At 49.6% G+C, this 16,497-nt stretch overlaps 1 protein-coding gene across 1 annotated transcript in view; it reads right to left on the bottom strand.

Annotated features, from left to right (window-relative positions):
• Positions 1-14,503, bottom strand: part of JAZF1 (JAZF zinc finger 1) — a 399,198-nt gene extending 384,695 nt beyond the window's left edge. The window contains exon 1 of the mRNA XM_075558241.1: positions 14,247-14,503. Within this exon, the coding sequence (XP_075414356.1) occupies positions 14,247-14,361 (115 nt within the window). The 5' untranslated portion in view covers positions 14,362-14,503. The remainder of the gene's footprint in view (positions 1-14,246) is intronic.
• Positions 14,504-16,497: the final 1,994 nt, after the last annotated feature.

Genomic DNA, 16,497 nt, shown 5'->3' with positions numbered 1-16,497 from the left:
CTACCAGGAAGAAGGCATCAAAATACTCCCCCATCCGGACTGCTCCCATTGGAAACATGTCCTTTCAGTATGTAGACCCTTAGGTATATAAGATCCTTTTCTTAAAATGCAAACATTTTCAGTAATTACACCAGAGACCGTAGAGAGCAAGCCTTACAATATTTGGAAAGATCCCTGGTGGTGTAGTGCTTGCTCGCTGGGCTGATAACCACAAGGTCAGTAGTTTGACCCCACCAGCCTCTCCACAGGAGAAAGACTAGGCTCTCCACTCCCATAAAGAGCTACAGCCTTGGAACCAACTCGATGGCAGTGCGTTTCAGCTATTTGAAAGCACCTAAGGGCGAAGCCTTCCCTGTGCATTCTATGGGCTGTGGATTTCAGTTAGTTGGCCTGTATCCCACTTTCCTCTTGTGTTAAAAAAAAGACTAGCACTCTGTCTTCTAATCAATAAGCAAATACATATAAAACAACTACCAGTGTCTGACTAAGCCAAAACCAGACTCGTTGCCACTGAGTCGATGCCCACTCATCGTGACTCTCCAGGAGATGGCAGAACTACCTCTGGGGGTTTCTGAGTCTGCAGCTCTATAGAAGCACCTAGTAGGTGCTTAATCAACAGTAACTAGTACTATTCTATATAAATAAGAAGGTTGTCAGAGTTGCCCTACTTCACATAAATACAAAGTGGTGGAATCGAGACTCAAACTAGCTTCAGAATCCAAACTTCTTCCCTCAACCTCCTCAGCCTCGTGGCTTCCTTTATATCAAACACCCCCAGCAAAGATGCTGCCTCAGCACTGCTCAGCACCCTGCGGTGTTCTGGGCAGTCAAGCACCCCAGGTAAGGAAAGAGATGATTCAACGACGCTTCAAAAGGTCCTCAACTAGCCAAGGACCAACACAGCTCGCCCTCCCTTCCCATATGTAAAACAACAACAAAAAACCCACTTTCTTTTCAAGTCTCCTTAAAATGAAACCAATGTGTTCTTCAAATTTCAATATAAAGCACCCAAGGCTCTTACTGCATGACTGGAATGTGTGCATCCGCCACAAACCCATACATACAAGCGGCATTAATATAATGCTTTGTGCTCCCATATGCGCACTTTTCAGAGGAGGAGGGACAAGACTGATTATAAAATGATCGTATCCATTCGAATGCTCCTCCTGTGGACGTGTTATGGGGAGAGAGCAGTCCCTGAAAAGGCCATCAGTCTCACAAGAACTGGGACGGCATCAAAAGGAGAAAGACCGTCAAGGGCACGAATGGCACCGCGACTGTAACAGAGGATGGCGCAGGACGGGGAAGTGTTCGTCCTGTGGCACAGAAAGTCACGATGAGTCTCTCAGTGACACCTAGCAACAATAACTAGGTATTGGTTTCACTGACGTAGAAAAGGCCTTTTATTCTGAAGGAAAATATCCCATTCTATAAACTTATCAAAATCAGCATTCTATGACATCTTCGTTAGGAACGGAACTGTGTCCCATCACAATGTCTGTTGCTAATTCTAACCCCTTTTACCTGTGCACAAGCAGCCCTAGGGGTGTACAGTGGTCCCCACTGGGCTTTGATCCCTAAGGTGAGCAGTTTGGAAAATACCAGCTGCTCCATGGGAGAAAGATGGGCCTTTCTACTCTGGTAAAACCTCACAGGGCCAATTCTACCCTGTCCTGTGGGGTCGCAGTGAGCCATGTGAGCCATCAACTCCACAGCCGGGAGTCTGGTGTATAGCTGAGGACAGGGCAAGGTTTCCGTCTGTTGTACACGAGATCTTGATGAGGCAGAACCGCTTCCAGGGCACCTGCCTCTCCCCTCCCCCACCCCCACTACCCTGTGAAGAAAGTTCCATTTGGGAAGAAGGTTCTTTGCTGTGCTCATCGACCACATCTGTACAGGGCGTGTCTCAAGCCAATCACTTTTGAGATATAAAACAGACTGGGCACAGAAGCCTGGAAGCACCGATAGGGAATACATGCCACACCACATGAAGGTGTCCAAAGAAAGGACAAGTGGAAGCTGGAGAGAGAGAGAGAGAGAGAGAGAGAGAGAGAGAGAGAGAGAGAGAGAGAGAGAGAGAGAGAGAGAGAGAGAGAGAGAGAGAGAGAGAACCTTTCCCAGAGCTGACAGAGAAAGCCTTCCCTTTGTGAAGTCCCCTGAATTCAGACATCCAGCCTTTTACTTGTGAGAAAATAAGAAGTTACCCACTCTTAGAATTTCCTGTAAAACCATCCTAAGAAATGAATGCAACACCTAACTAGATAGTATGGTATTTAACAAGGTTTATGGGCCTTGATGCTATGGGGCCCAATTAAGAGAGTCCCCCCCCCCCAAAAAAAAAGGCGTTACAAATACAAACTGCTTATGTGATTATTCATTAACACTTTAAAAATCGCAACAAAATAAAAGGTTCAAAATGCTGACAATAGCAAAACATTACAGAATCTCAAGGGGAAAAAAAACCCAGTATATTAATTACCCACCTGACACACTGCTGTAGATACTTCCCATCGGCTACAGCACACTCTTTGATCACTGACCACAGGACAATGATTTTGTACAGAACAAAAAGAAAAATCAGTCTCTCCTCTAGCATGGGTGATCAAAAACTAGCCAAACTCACTGCCACTGAGACCATTCCAACTCACAGTGAACCCTACAGGCCAAGGTAGAACTGCCTACATGGGCTTCTTAGACTCTAACTCCTAACAAGAGTAGAAAGCCTCTTCTTCCTCTGGCCGAGCGTGTGGTTCCCAAGGGTGGCTTTCAGCCCATGGTGTAGCCCCACTACACCACCCGCACTCCTTGGGTGCTCAAAACTTATTAGTAAATGTTGTTGACTCAAGAATATTACTTTAAGTCTCTACCTTTGAAAAATGTCAGTGGTGGTTTTGGTGACAATTTACACAGCAAGTAGGTTCCGTTTGGCAATTTCCACACAAATTGCCCGGTGGCATTAGTTACATGAACACAATTCAACATCGTCTTCAACTATCTGTTGTTCCCTTTTTAGTATTCCAATTTCCCTGCCCTCTGATCTCGTTCCTAAGACAGCTTTTAAGAAAGGCACCGATCTTACAGATGCGATCCTTATTTGTGTGCCCCTCTACTATTACTCTACAAGGTGACCTGCGGGGATAAGCTCATTTCTAGGTTTAAAGAGGGTCTCTGGGTGGCGAACACTGAGGGTCCTCCGTTTCCAGCTGCTGCAGTTTGTCTACTTTTTTTAAATGAACATTTTTGTTCAGCTCCTTATTTTCCCCCGATTCTACCCAGCGCCAACTACTGCAACCCCAGTGAGAACAATCCATGGTGGGAGCCTGGCACAAAGTCGCCGGGTACCATCTAGTTCTTCGGGTTTGTGGGTAGATTAGATTGTCAGCTTTGTAGCTCTTTATTCGCAGTGCCATTAAAAAAGAATTTTTTTTAGAAGTGCTGTCAAATTTGTGAACACTCCTGCCAATTTCATCTCACATACGAGCCTTAAGAATTCATGGTTTTCACGTTTTCTTCGGCATTGACCGACTAAATATTCTGTATCTTAACAGCACGCATTAACAACCAGTTCGTTGTGAATAAAACTCAAAGAAACTTCACGAAGGTTCTCATGGGAAACAGAATAGTACTGAATAGAACTTTCATTATTTGTGACACAGTTAAGAATGAAATCCTCTACTTAACAATTTTACACACCAAATAAAGGGAAGAACTATTCCCAGGCTAGCTTCTGGCTCCTAACATGGCAAGCCATATTCCCAATGGCAGATGCCAGAGCAAACAGTCCCGCAGGCCTCGGACCCTGCACCCTGTGTGCCAACAGGCCCAGGTGAGCTGGCATGTGGATGGCTCTCCCTGGAGGTCATTCCTAGACTAGCACGGTTAACAATAACATAACCAGACACAGAAATGACTGTGGCCATGTAACATGCCTCAGCTCACTGCCATCAAGTCCATTCTGACTCCCAGTGACCCCACGGGACAGGGCAGAACCGCCCCTGGGGGTTTCCAAGGGTGCAGCTCTGAGGGTACAGAAAGCCTCACCTTCCTTTCCAGGAGCAGCAGCCCAATGCATAACCATGCCCACACCAGGGCTCCTATAAACACGCATATATCCCACTGAACCCAAGCAGAATCTGTGGCCCACACAACTTGATCTTGGCTGCACCTTACACACTCTCAACTCTAATGCCGCCAAGCCCACGGAGAAACGTGACAGAGAAGTCTGAGTGGAAGAGGACCACCTGACTGCTGTTGAAATATTTCAGGTTTGAAATTTTTACCACTTATCCTACTGTGAATGCCCTGTGCTACATGGACCCTAGTGTAGTGCAATTGAGGGGTCCTGGCACTGGGGTTCCTAGCAGCTCACTCTGTGCACACCTGGTCCCTCCAAAACCTTTACAGCCTTTGGGACACAGGGAATTTTATATCTCCGAGTATTTGTATCCTCAGTATTACCAGAGGAAATACTCAAAGATGTGTATAGTAGTCCTCATTACCCACGAATGTATCATATAAAGTATACACATGTGTATATCTATGCATATGTGTGTACACATGCGTGTTTACAGAGAAAGCCAAAAACACAATGAATAGTGTGAATAACACAGTGTCCAGGCCTTGTCCCTCGATCCCATGTTGTTTCATCTATGTCAGGACCAAAGTGAGCATTGTGGCCTGGTGGACAATGGGCAGCACTTCCCTTTGGAGGCTGGTAGCGGGGTCAGCCCAGGGGCACTCTGGCCATCAGGAGCGTCGATGTTCAGGGGTGCTGGGCAAAGGGCTTGCAATTAGTGACCCCAAGAAGATGCCCTCTGACTCCTGCTAAAGTAAAGAGTCATTGGAAAACCTTAATCCTCAAGAAGGAAACCCAGTTCATTTGACCCACAGCACGGCCTTCCCAACAAAACAAAGCAAACTCCCCGGTAAAAACCACAGCACTGCAGTGCTCTCGCTAGAGGAAAAGCAAGAACTCCAGCTCAAACCCCAGTCTAAAAGACAAAGCATCTCTGGCTTCAAGAGTCCTAGGAAGGCCTCTTTCGGGTGCCGCCAGCTTGCTGCAGCCTTAGGTTTCCACTGTCCTTAGAATGGGGTTTCCTGAACATAGTTCAGTTTGCACTTCGAGAACTAGCAAGGTAAGAGATGTCTCCAAACTACACATTCTCTAAAGCAAGCCATTTTCAGGGGAACAGAGAAAAAAGGATGGGGCTTTTGTCACCCCCACCAGTTGCAAGAACTTATCCATGTGTATGATGTGTGCACATAGGGGAGACGGTCAGGATCTTGTGAACCCCAGGAGGCAGGCTATTCCTACCCATGTGTTGAGCAAGGGGGATTTGGCTTGGTTGACAAGTGTGAAATGGGAAAGTGGAGAGTCGATCAGACTTCTGGGAAGTGTTAGATTTAGGGTTCTCCTGCACTGTGTATGGTGGGCGTAGGCCCGTGCACGCACACACGCTCTGGCATGAGGACCTTCGTGTGAACTGAGGAAGAGAGTAACAGGGGGATCTAGCTGTCGAGCCACGAGGTAGACAGAGAGCAGGATGAGTAATGGCAAGCCTTTTATTCATTCACTGATTCATTTCTTCGCCCCTACAGGAAATGCCCTCAGGGGAACGTGCCAATATGTCCATGGCTCAGTACCTCTTCCTACCCAGGGATTTCCCCCCTAGGTAAATAAAGGTCTTGAGGAAGGGCCACGTTAGAAGACTCGGGCCTCGGTACCATTTTCCAAGCTCACTGTGGTAAATGGGCGGGCTTTTAAAGCGTCTCTTGCCACAGAGCAGAGAGTGGCCAGAGGCTGCAGCCCAACACCAGGCCTAGGCAAGGCCTCTGTTTCCCATTCTCTCCCCAGAAGGCCTGATGATGTTACTCGGCTATGAAACCCTCAAAACAAGTAGGTGGGCACCCTGCAGGCTAAAAGCTGATGCCCTCGCGACAAACGTACTTCTTTCCTAAACACAGTTCTGCTCGGCTTTCAGGGACGTGGGCCATACCGCAGATGACAACCTACACTCCAGAGGGAGAGGATGTCAGGAGCCCAAGTTCATTGTCTAAGCACAGTCTGATTGAAGTGAAGTAATTCACCCAGCGTAAACTTGCTCTAGGTTCAGCGGGGCAGGCGACAAAGAGGAAGACTTTCAACCAGCTGGCCTGACACTGTGGCTGCACGGAGGGGCTTGAACCTAAGAACGGTGAGGATGGCGCAGGCCAGGGCAGTGTTTCGTTCAATCGTACAAGCGGTCACTGTGAGTCAGAGTCGACTTGAAGGCACCTCACCACAAAAGCAACGTGCCCAGGGTCACACAGCTGGCAAGGCAGAGGCATGTTCAAGCCCCAGTAAACTGGCTCTTCGATTCTGCCCCTCCTAGTCACCGTCAGCAAGCCAATGCCGGCTGCTGGCCACCCACAGGGCAGAGGTGGCCCTTCGTCTCAAGCGTTGGGGAGGGGGGGGGAGGTTTTTCAATGGTATTTTCGTCACTCCCTGTGCCTGTGAAAGCTGGACACTGAATAAGGAAGATGAGTAAGAATCACCGCACTTGAACGATGGTGCCGGTGCGGACTATGGAAAGGAACCCGATAGCCAGAATAAAAGGACATCATTTTTCTCGATGGACGTGTGGCCCGAATGCCCCTTAGAAGCAGGGATGGGTGCGACATCATCTCACGTAGTTTGGACAAGGCATCAAGAGAGACCGAGCTTGGTGTACCGTGAAGTGAAAAGGCAGAAAGACTAGAGGAAGATGCTCACCAAGGTGGACTGACATCACGGCCGCAACCAAGGACTCAACGGAACACTGGGACGGCAAGGCGCGGGCCGGTCTGTGCTGGCGCGCACAAGGTTGCTATGACTCTTTGGCACCTCCAACAACAGCTACCCAACACTGGTTTTTCGCCTATTTGACCCAGCTCTCAGACCTGCCTGAAATTCACATCAACCGCCTATTTAACAGTCATGACAAGTTACTTAAATCTTTCTGTGGCTCAGTCTGCTCATCTGAAAAATGAGGGGAAACAAGCACCTACTCCCAGTCCACATCGACTCGATGACAATGAATTTGGTGTTTGGGGTTCAGTTTCCAGTTCCCAAATGCATTCCTTTCCATTCCCACATGTACAGGGTCGCCCTGAGTGGGAACTGGCCTGATTGCAGGGGGTCTGGTCAGTTTTTGGGGTTTTTTTACCCTCCGGTCTGGTCAGTTTTAAAGGGACCATCCTCAGGTTACAAACCCATTCCTTTCCTAAGAGGGTCTTCAAGTCACATGTGTACGTAGATCCGATTGGTGAGGCAAATGTGTTTCAAACTGTTTGTTTCAGTGTATCCTGTACCCCAGCTCCTCGCCCTATCTGACATTTCACATTTACAAAAGTAACAATCCTAGGCTGCGCATTGAACCTGGGTTTCCTCTCCAAGCCGGCTCCCTGGCTGAAGAGCCACCTTGACCTGTCAGGCTCATAGCTGCAGTTGGCCTCCAGCAGGCAGAGCCCCCACCACTGCAACCAGCCGAGGGGCGGGGGGCACCGCTTCGGAGAAAACAGCCCTGGGCAGTCAGAAGGATTTAGAAAGCTTTGGGGCATGTGACTGTATCCGCTCCCTCTCCGCTCAAATGCCCTAGAGGGACCAAGTCCCTATCAGGGAAAGGTACTAGCAGGAATCCAGGGCCTGCAGACCTTGCAACAGAGACTGGGTTCCTCTTCCTTTCTACTCCTCCAACCCCTCCCCCCTCCTCCCCCAGGCCCTGGCCTGCAGAGCTCGGGGGCCTCAAGCTGCTGTTAGTCTCCAAACTGGCGAGCTAGGGTTCTCTAAGCCCTCCAAGACCATCTCTGTGAGGCTCTCTCTGGCCTGGGTGGGTGGCAGCAGGCTACTGGGGCTGGGGAAGGGGTGTCTGTAAGAGGCATGGGCACAGGCAGTGACCCCCAACCCACCATCTTGACTCCCAGCGCCACTGGTTATCTGAGCCAAGCTGCCAGCTGTGCCCAAGTCAGTCCAGCTTGTTGGGACAACCTCAGGTCTGTTGGAGCGGCAACTCTAAGGGCAAAACCTAATGGGCCCAGAGCCCAGGAACACAACAGTTCCAAGGGTCTGGGCTCTAGGATCGCTCCTTCCTCCTCCTCTTCTTTTTCCTCTTCCTCCTACATATTGACTTGGACTTTGGGGGCCTAACCATGCCAGTAAGTGAGGAATATACCTTTCTCTGAATAATATACAGTCAACATTTGTACTATAGAATCTTTAAAATAGCATAAAAAGTGTTCATGTTTTCAGCCATTAAAGTGAGGTATCAACTAAGTCGCCATGGAAGAAGCAAACACCAGCCTGTGTGATCCCAGGATGGTAAATAATGAAACCCAAATCCAAAGGAGGGAATGGTACCAAGAGTTTACCCAGAAAGCTATGGGTGACAGTGGAAGCCCTGCCTCCATTTGCAAGATTCACACATGAATTAAGCTTCTGGTGAATACCCTCTGGCCAGAGCTGAGGAATATGAATAGCCTCTTGTGTTAGCGGACAGAGAGCATTGTAAAGTTTTTGTAGCAGACATAGGTTAAAATGTAATTCTCTTATCATTTGATCTCCCTTTTGACTAATTTAAAAGTTGTTTCAGCTAAAAATAAGTGAAGGGGAAATGCATTTGGATTAAGCCCCTGGTGAATCCCCTTGGCCACAGACCAGGGATGTGAATAACAGCCGTACACTCAAGGCAGAATGCATTGGAAAGCAGATTATTGCAGATGTGATTAAAGTTTGTTCTAGTTTTTAGTATTTTCTGATTTATTTTCAGTTGACATTTTTCTCTGTTTTACTTTGCTGTTGTTGGATTTTTGTTGGTTGGTTGGTTTGCTTTGAATTTTGTTCTGTACATGAAATTCAGGATGCGTGAATCTCTAGACAGTAACTGGATTACTTGTTTTTTGAGGGTATGGAAGGGGAGGTTGGGGAGAAAGCTAATAATTATGAGAATGAAGAAATGTAAAATGGATCGTGATGATGGTTTTACAACTTTTCTTCATGTGATAGCACTATTAAATTGCACAATTTGTGAATGATGTGCCAAATCCAACTCTTTAGCATAGTATTGTTTTGATGCATGTGTTAAAGCAGCATTTGTTATTAGGAAACATTGTACACACCTCATATTTTTAATACAATAATAGACTTTACAGGGTTCTTCATAACGATAGGGTGTGAGTTGGAGGTTAACTTGGGGACTGCCTGCACAATACACAGGCCCATCTCTCCTGTATACTGTGGTGTGTCTTTGAGAAGATATGAAATGGTTACATGAATTGGGGCTGGGAGAAGATATCCATTATCAGGGGAGTCAGTGTTAAGGGAATAATTGAAAGTACACTCGCTATATCTTTCTTTCCAGAGACTCAGACTTTTATTAATTAGATGGTTTCTAAAACTGCTCTGTGGAATGGAAAAGCATGGATTGATGACTTGGGTCTTGGATATGAGAAAGCTAGTCAGTGGAGAGGAACTACATGAACTTATTGGCATTTAGGGTCAAGAACCACCAAGTCATCGTTACCGCAAGCCACCAAGACGCCTCTGTAGGAAAATCGCAGCCAACAATCAATAGCAAAACCATGGCTCCTAACATCTGGGGAAAATTCTGAATGGCCTGGTAGCTCAGCACCGTCCTAAGAATGGGCCAGAATAACTTAATTGGGTCAGATTTCTGGAGAGCAACATAGCCTTGCTGCCTTAGCGGCCTTTTGCATGCTGTGTTCCCTCTGCCCGGACAGTACTGCTCCCCATTATGTCCTCATGACTTGTCCCTTGCCTTGTGACCAGCTCTTCAAGGAGGCTGATCCAGATCAACCTGCTTACAATTAATTCTACACTCCCTCCCCCCGATTCCCTTCTGCTCTTGCTCTTTTTCAGAGCATGAACTACCGTCCCAGAGGGACCCACAGAGCAGAGGAAAACTGACCCTGGGAGTTTCTGAGGCTGTCACTCTTTCACCCACAGAGGGGCTGGTGGTTTTGATCTGCTGACCTTGAGGTTAGCCGGCCAACTCGCAACCACTACCCCACCAGGGCTCTAAGAATCAGAATCGACTCAATGACAGTGAGTATGAGCTTAACCACCCTCCTGGAACGAATGGCCTTCCAGAGGATCTTTGGTGGCATTACTGGGTTACACGTTGGAATGATACCAAACACAAGGTCAGCAGTTCGAACTCACCATTCACACCACGGAAGATGAGGCTGTCTGCTCTCCTGTCAAGATTTCACGTATAGCACTGAAAGCCCACAGGGGTACTTCTTCTCTGTCTTATAGGGTCACTGCAAGTCAGAACCGACTCCCTGGCACTGTGCTTGGTTTGGAATTGCTTTCCAGCGTGCTACACAGTTCCCTTCTTAGGCTTATTTTTCCTCCTCCTGCCACTAAAATGTGAGCTCCCCAAATGTGTTTTATCAGTTTGATCACCCATAAACGCCAATTGTCCACATCTGTGCTTGGCACAAAGTAAAATGTTCAAAGCTGTTATTATATCAGTTCGAAGTACCTTTTATCAGTGTCCCTTTAAATAATTAAGCCAGGTACGAATGATTAAACAGGTAGTCTTTCTGAGATCAAAAGCCAAATGCTTTCACAGCCCTGAGATGCAAGGCCGAGCTAGCATTTCATGAGGCTGTGACATGACCTTCAGGGCTAAATTTAGTGCTCTTGGTGTTTCTTTGATTCCTGGTCACCAGCTTAATCTACGAAGCACTTGTCAGGAGCGTTACTACAACCTCAAGTATCTACTCATTCTAAGAAGCAAACAAATCCTGATCAGCTTTTCCTGTCTCCAGGAAACAGGCCTATGAATGAATTCACAGCACAACTGGGGGAGAAGCACTTCACAGCTCCAAGGCTGGGGGTTTCTGCAGGTGGAGATTTTAGCTCCAGCCCTAACCAGCAGTGAAATGCAGAGAAGGAGGGTACACAGATAAAGCGCTCTTCCAGGAGAAAGGAAAATAGATAAACTAGAGGATGGTGAAATCAACTCTGCTGGGCTGTAAGGCTGCAAATCCTTGTTTCTGATAGGGCAGAAAAAGTTAAAAATATGAGCTAAGAAAAAATACATATGAACTAAGATAACAGGCAACTATCTTCAAGTTCATGGGCTTAATTTATCTGAATAATTCATAAATACAGTTGTAGTGAAAAGTATGTCTTGTAAACTAAAGGCCTTGAAAATCTTTCAAGCAAGAAACATGCCCTCTTTCCATAAACCTTCATTTTATGGCTGTTGCAGGATTTTGATTAGGGATTACATGTTAATAACCAGAAAGGTCTGCAAGGTGAAACTCTCACCTCATCTATTTCAAGCATTTATGATGGAATAAATAGGACCCCTGGGTTGTGCAAACCATTCATGTGAACGGCTGCTGATCAATAGGCTGGGGGTCCCAGGCACCTCCGCAGAAAGGCCTACCCACCTTCTGAACATTCTGCCACTGGCAAATGCCTGGTTGCAAAATTCTACTCTGATACGCACAGTTACCATGTGTCAGAATCAACCCCCGGGCAAGTGGTTTGGGATAGATTAAGGAAAAAAAAACAACAACGTACACCTCTTAGTAATCTTTCAGGGACCTTCTTAATATGGCCACTCCCTAAAATGACATCCAATCAGTAAATCAGTCATGAGAAGTAACCATTCAATTGTCTCCAAACATGTATAGCTTGAACCACAGAAATAAATGCTACCTAACACTACATGCATAGAACTGTTACTAAATGCTTTGATGGATTACCTCGCTGGTCTCTTCATTCAAAGTATATCTTATGGCCCTAGCCACTAATCAGGTTGGTTTTATTCTTCTTGAATTAAAGAAGTTCTTACTTCTTTCAGCATATCGACACTGCCTTCTAAGGCCAATAGGGCCTTCCCAGGGCTGAGGTACACAACAGCTGTGCTTACCACTTCATCCCAATAGCCTCCAAGTGTTGGTTCATTTTAACATTCATGTTTCATAAGATGTGTCCATGTCAAACTATTTCCCAAAGTATAGCAATTGCCAGCCCGACCACACAACGGTAATTGCTATGAACTTACTTTTTCCACATTTTCACTATTAAAAAAACCAAACTAGCCTTCCTGAGGTGGCATACTATTTATTACTTAAAAGTCGAGTTTTTTAAATATCTGGAGCCCTCTTGAAAAGGTGTTTGCACAACATTAAAGACAATTTTGGAAAAATAAGGGAAAAAAACCTCACGATTCACCAACAGTTGGTTTTAAATTATGTACGGTTTAAATTTTCACAAGGGTATCTGTCTTAAACATATTTTAATAAATGCCATTTAGATTTTCTTTGAACTAGCTAGTCCAGGAAGGCAGGCAATGGAGCTAAAATTACTACCTTACCTAAATTATAGTTAGTCCTGAAGTACTGTTATGCAGAACAAGTGGGGGATGCAATAACAGCCTTCCTTGGGTCAGGAAATATGTATTATTTTTCATTACTGGTTGGCGAGGAGTAGGGGAAGCTATCTGAGCTAGCAGAATTTCGACTGCAGTTTGCGTTACCTGAGTCTTAGCGTCATTTCAGTCTTGCTATCATGAAAATCTGCTTTATCCTTCCCAGCCCTTTCTGTCTGACTATCCAATCCTGATATGAATCAGCACATTTCGTCCTCCTTTACATTCCTGCTCTGAAGCCTAGCAGAACTCACCCAACATTTTGATCACACCTGTGTCAGAAGATAGGGATGTTTGAAAACTCAGAAAGTTTCAGAATTCTCTCTCCAGAACTATCTTGCAGGTATTTCCCAGTGTTATTTCCCTTTCGAATAGCCTCTTAAGCTGCGGTCTCCATTAGCACTCCGTGCTTATTAAGCACCCACTTTGTGCAGAGAAGCAAGCACTGTACTGAGCAATGGGGCTTGGCTGCTGGGCTTCTTTTTATTAGTGCCAGCACATCAGCGGTCCTGGTGTATGCCCTCAGCTCTGCAGAAAACGTGAACAACATCCACCCTGATGCATCCACCCGGCGCATCCATTGGGATGGAGCTTTGGGTGCAGCTGAATGGGTCTCTGGATTCGCAGGCGCGATGGAGCCTCGCTCAGGCCTTTGCCCTGAAGCCCACGCAGGACAACTTGCAGTCGCCGGCCACACCTGCCGCAGGTGGCAGGCGATCCTCGGGGCCGGATGGGTCTGCCCCAGCACCCTTCGCGGGGGCACGGGTAGGCGGGCGTGAGTGGTGTGTGTAGGGACTTATGCGATGAAAGGACTTGTTGAAAGACCGCGGGGTTCCGGGCGTGCAGGGAAACCTCCCGCGCCGCGGGGCGTCCCCTCCCCCTCGCCCTTCGCGCCCGGGGCGCTGCGCAGGCCGCCGTCGCCAACGCCGCTCGCAGGGCGCAGCCGGCGCACCTCGGGCCTAGCCCCATTTGAAAGGCAAATCGGCGAGCCGGGGCGCATTTAAATGCCGCCCGCCGGCCCCGGGGGACTGCGCTCGGGAGGCGGCAGCCACCGGGGCCTCCGAGGCAGCGCGGCCCCGGGGCGCTGGGCGCGGCCCGCAGCGCCCCGGCGTCCGCCCAGGCCGGGGCGGGGAGCAGCGCCGAGGGGGCCCCGGTGGCCGCCCGGGGGAGACGGCGAGCGCCCCATCCTTCGCGCGCGGCCGCCGGCTCCGGCCCCCCGCCCCCCGCCCCACCACACCTAGCAACCGGCGCTGACAGGACGCAGCGGCGGCGGCGGCGGGAGGAGGAAGCGGAATGGCTGCCGCGGTGGAGCCACCCCCGCCCCCCCGCCCCCCGCTCCCCACCTCCCAGCGCCTGCAGCCGCCGCCGAGCCCTGACAGCTCGAGCCGGGGCGGAAGCGGCCGGCGGCGTGCAGCGCCCGCCGCCCGCCCTCGGCGCCCCGGGCCGCCGCGACCACCGGGCCAACCAAGTCCGCGCCCCTGCCCAGAGCCGCCGCCGGGCCCCGCCGCGCCCTCGGCCCCGCGCTCCCCGCGCCCGGCTCGCCGCCGCACCTCCCGCAGCCCGGCCCCGCGCCCGCCCCGGAGCGGCCCCGCTCCCACACTCCGCGCGCACGCCCCTCCGAGTCCCCGGCACCTCGGGGCGCCCCCTCCCCCACCAGGCCCGGCTCCCCGCCCCCACCCCACCGCACCCCCGGGGGCCACACGCTGGGCTCGCGCACGCCCTCGCCCCAGCCCGCCCCGCCAGCCCTGGCCACGCCGGGGCTCCGCGCCCGGCAGGACTTTCCCCGCGCCGGGCACCCGCGCCCACCCCCGGGCCATTTACCGATGTGGTTGTCCTCGATGTGCTCGATCAGGTCGGCCAGGGTGGGGAAGTGGAGTCCGCAGCCCCCGAATCGGCAGGTATTGGAGAAGAAGGAGGCGGCGGCGATGCCTGTCATGGTGCTACATCGAGAGCCCCCCTGGTGTCGGCTCTGCGAGCGCCGGCGGGCGGGCAGAGGGAGAAGGAGGGAGGGAGGGAGGCAGGGTGGGGTGAGGAGAGGAGGGGCTGGGGGAGGGGGAGAGAGGCGGGGTGAGGGGAGCGGAGAGGACGGGACGGAGGGAGAAGGGGCTAGAGAGATGCGAGGAGCGCGAGCGGAGCCGGGGAGGCGGAGGGGAGGCGGCGTCGGGAGCGGCGGGGGGAGGGCGGGGTGGGGGGAGGCCGCCGCAGCCGAGAGGAGGGACCTGGGCGCCCGGCAACAGCTGTGCGGGCCCCAACCTCGTTCCGGGCACCCGGGCCTCACCTGGGAGCGCCTGTCACCAACTTTATCTCCCTGGGCTTGCCCTTCACAGTTCTTAAGGCATGCAAATGGTATGGCGCCTCCTGGATGATGTAGATTGCTTTCTGAATATTCACTGTAGGTTTCTTCATTGCTCATCCATCCATCCCCGAGATGAGAACTCGGGGAGTTTCCCCTGGTCCCGCTCTGGGGATATTTGTTGGCACTTGGCCACCCTGCTAAGCGTGACACTTGACATTCACGGGATGATTGGGTGCACCTTACTCTTTAAACCTTCTTTTTTTAAAAAAGGCCCTATTCTCTGGAGGTCTGTACTAATTGATTTTAATGAAGTTTCCCTCTAGGCCAGAAGAAAATCTTAGCTTTATTTAAATTTTAAAAGAGAGTGCTAGTTTGTCAAGTACCTCTTTGCCCGTGTTTTACACCCTGCCCCTTGTGCGAAAACAAAAACTGAAAAAATGGCTCCAGATTGCACCTCCTCAGCCCCCAGTCCATTCAAGGTGGTCACCTGGAGCACAAGGCAGCCAGCCCCAGGAAAGGACAATGTCTTGATTAAGGCTAGCAGGACTAGGGGTCAAGGGACCAAGGTTTTGCTTGGATTCTCCGGTCACCTGCACTACCCCGTGGGTGCACTTAAACCGTAGTCTTAACCAGGTGAGCACTAACGTTTATTTTAATAGCCCCGCTGACAAAAAGCAAACACCCACGCATTTAACCAAAAATCCACTAGCTCCTCCTTCCCCACCCCCACCCCTGCCTCAGTTGCACTCCCAGTTTTACCTTTAAAGTACTGCCCCCAGCAGCACTTTCCAGAGTGCTAGAAGACAATACATTTCATCAGTTACTTTGGCTCCAATAGTGTGTTGTTTTTTAATGCATGCATACTAGATTTAGTATTTTCCTTGGGACAAATGTCATTTACCTTCTGGTACAGATACATAGAGAGATAGTATCCTCCGTACACACCCCTCCGGAAGCTGTAATCATCACTATATTCCTCTATTTCTATTAAATGAGATTAAGGCTCTTCAGTTGCATATTTAGAGTAAAAGCACATTATTTATATATATATATATATATATATATATATATATATATTTCTGTTACTACAGTCAGTTTTACAGTCTGACAAACACAATGATGGGGGGGAGGAGTGCTCTCACTTATGGCATTGCCTACCCTCACCCCACCCCACCCCATCTTTTCTGTCTCCCAACTCACTAGGTGACAAACTTATGCTGAGAGGTGGGTTGGTTTGGGTGGGGCTGGAATAAGTTGTGTGTCGTTCAAGTTCAGCTTGGTGTCAAGAATAGTTTCCTGGGCTCAGTTGAGGGTGGGTGCAGGGTCTGGGTGGGCCTGATAATGAATGAGCCAAGAACCTGCTGACGGAAGCCTGGGGCTAGTGCCAGACAAGCATCTAGCAGGCAAGAGTGAGAACTCTAGATGTTGAATTAGGGCTTGGGCCTGCTGTGCAGTGCCTTCAGCTGTCCTGTCTGGAAAGGCCTTTGGCAGCGAGCAGGCAGAATCTCTGGTAGAGACACACCAAGGGAGGTGGGAATGCAGTACAGAAAGAAGTTGCAGCACCACAAGTATCAAGACAGCCTCCCCCCAGAGAGGACCATTAGACATCCACAGGACACAGCATCTGGGAGCAAAAAACAAAACCAAACCCCACTATCATAGAGTCGATTCCGACTCAGAAGCACCTGAAAATCAGCAGTTCCTGGGAAATTATTACCTGCAGAGAAAAGCTCTACAGAGCTGGTCCATCCAGACAACAAAGCTGGGGAACCCCGC

The sequence above is a fragment of the Tenrec ecaudatus genome, chromosome 9, assembly GCF_050624435.1.
Source record: "Tenrec ecaudatus isolate mTenEca1 chromosome 9, mTenEca1.hap1, whole genome shotgun sequence".
Taxonomy (NCBI): Eukaryota; Metazoa; Chordata; class Mammalia; order Afrosoricida; family Tenrecidae; genus Tenrec; species Tenrec ecaudatus.
Note: the sequence above shows the minus strand (reverse complement) of the source record. Positions and strands in the feature narration are given on the sequence as shown.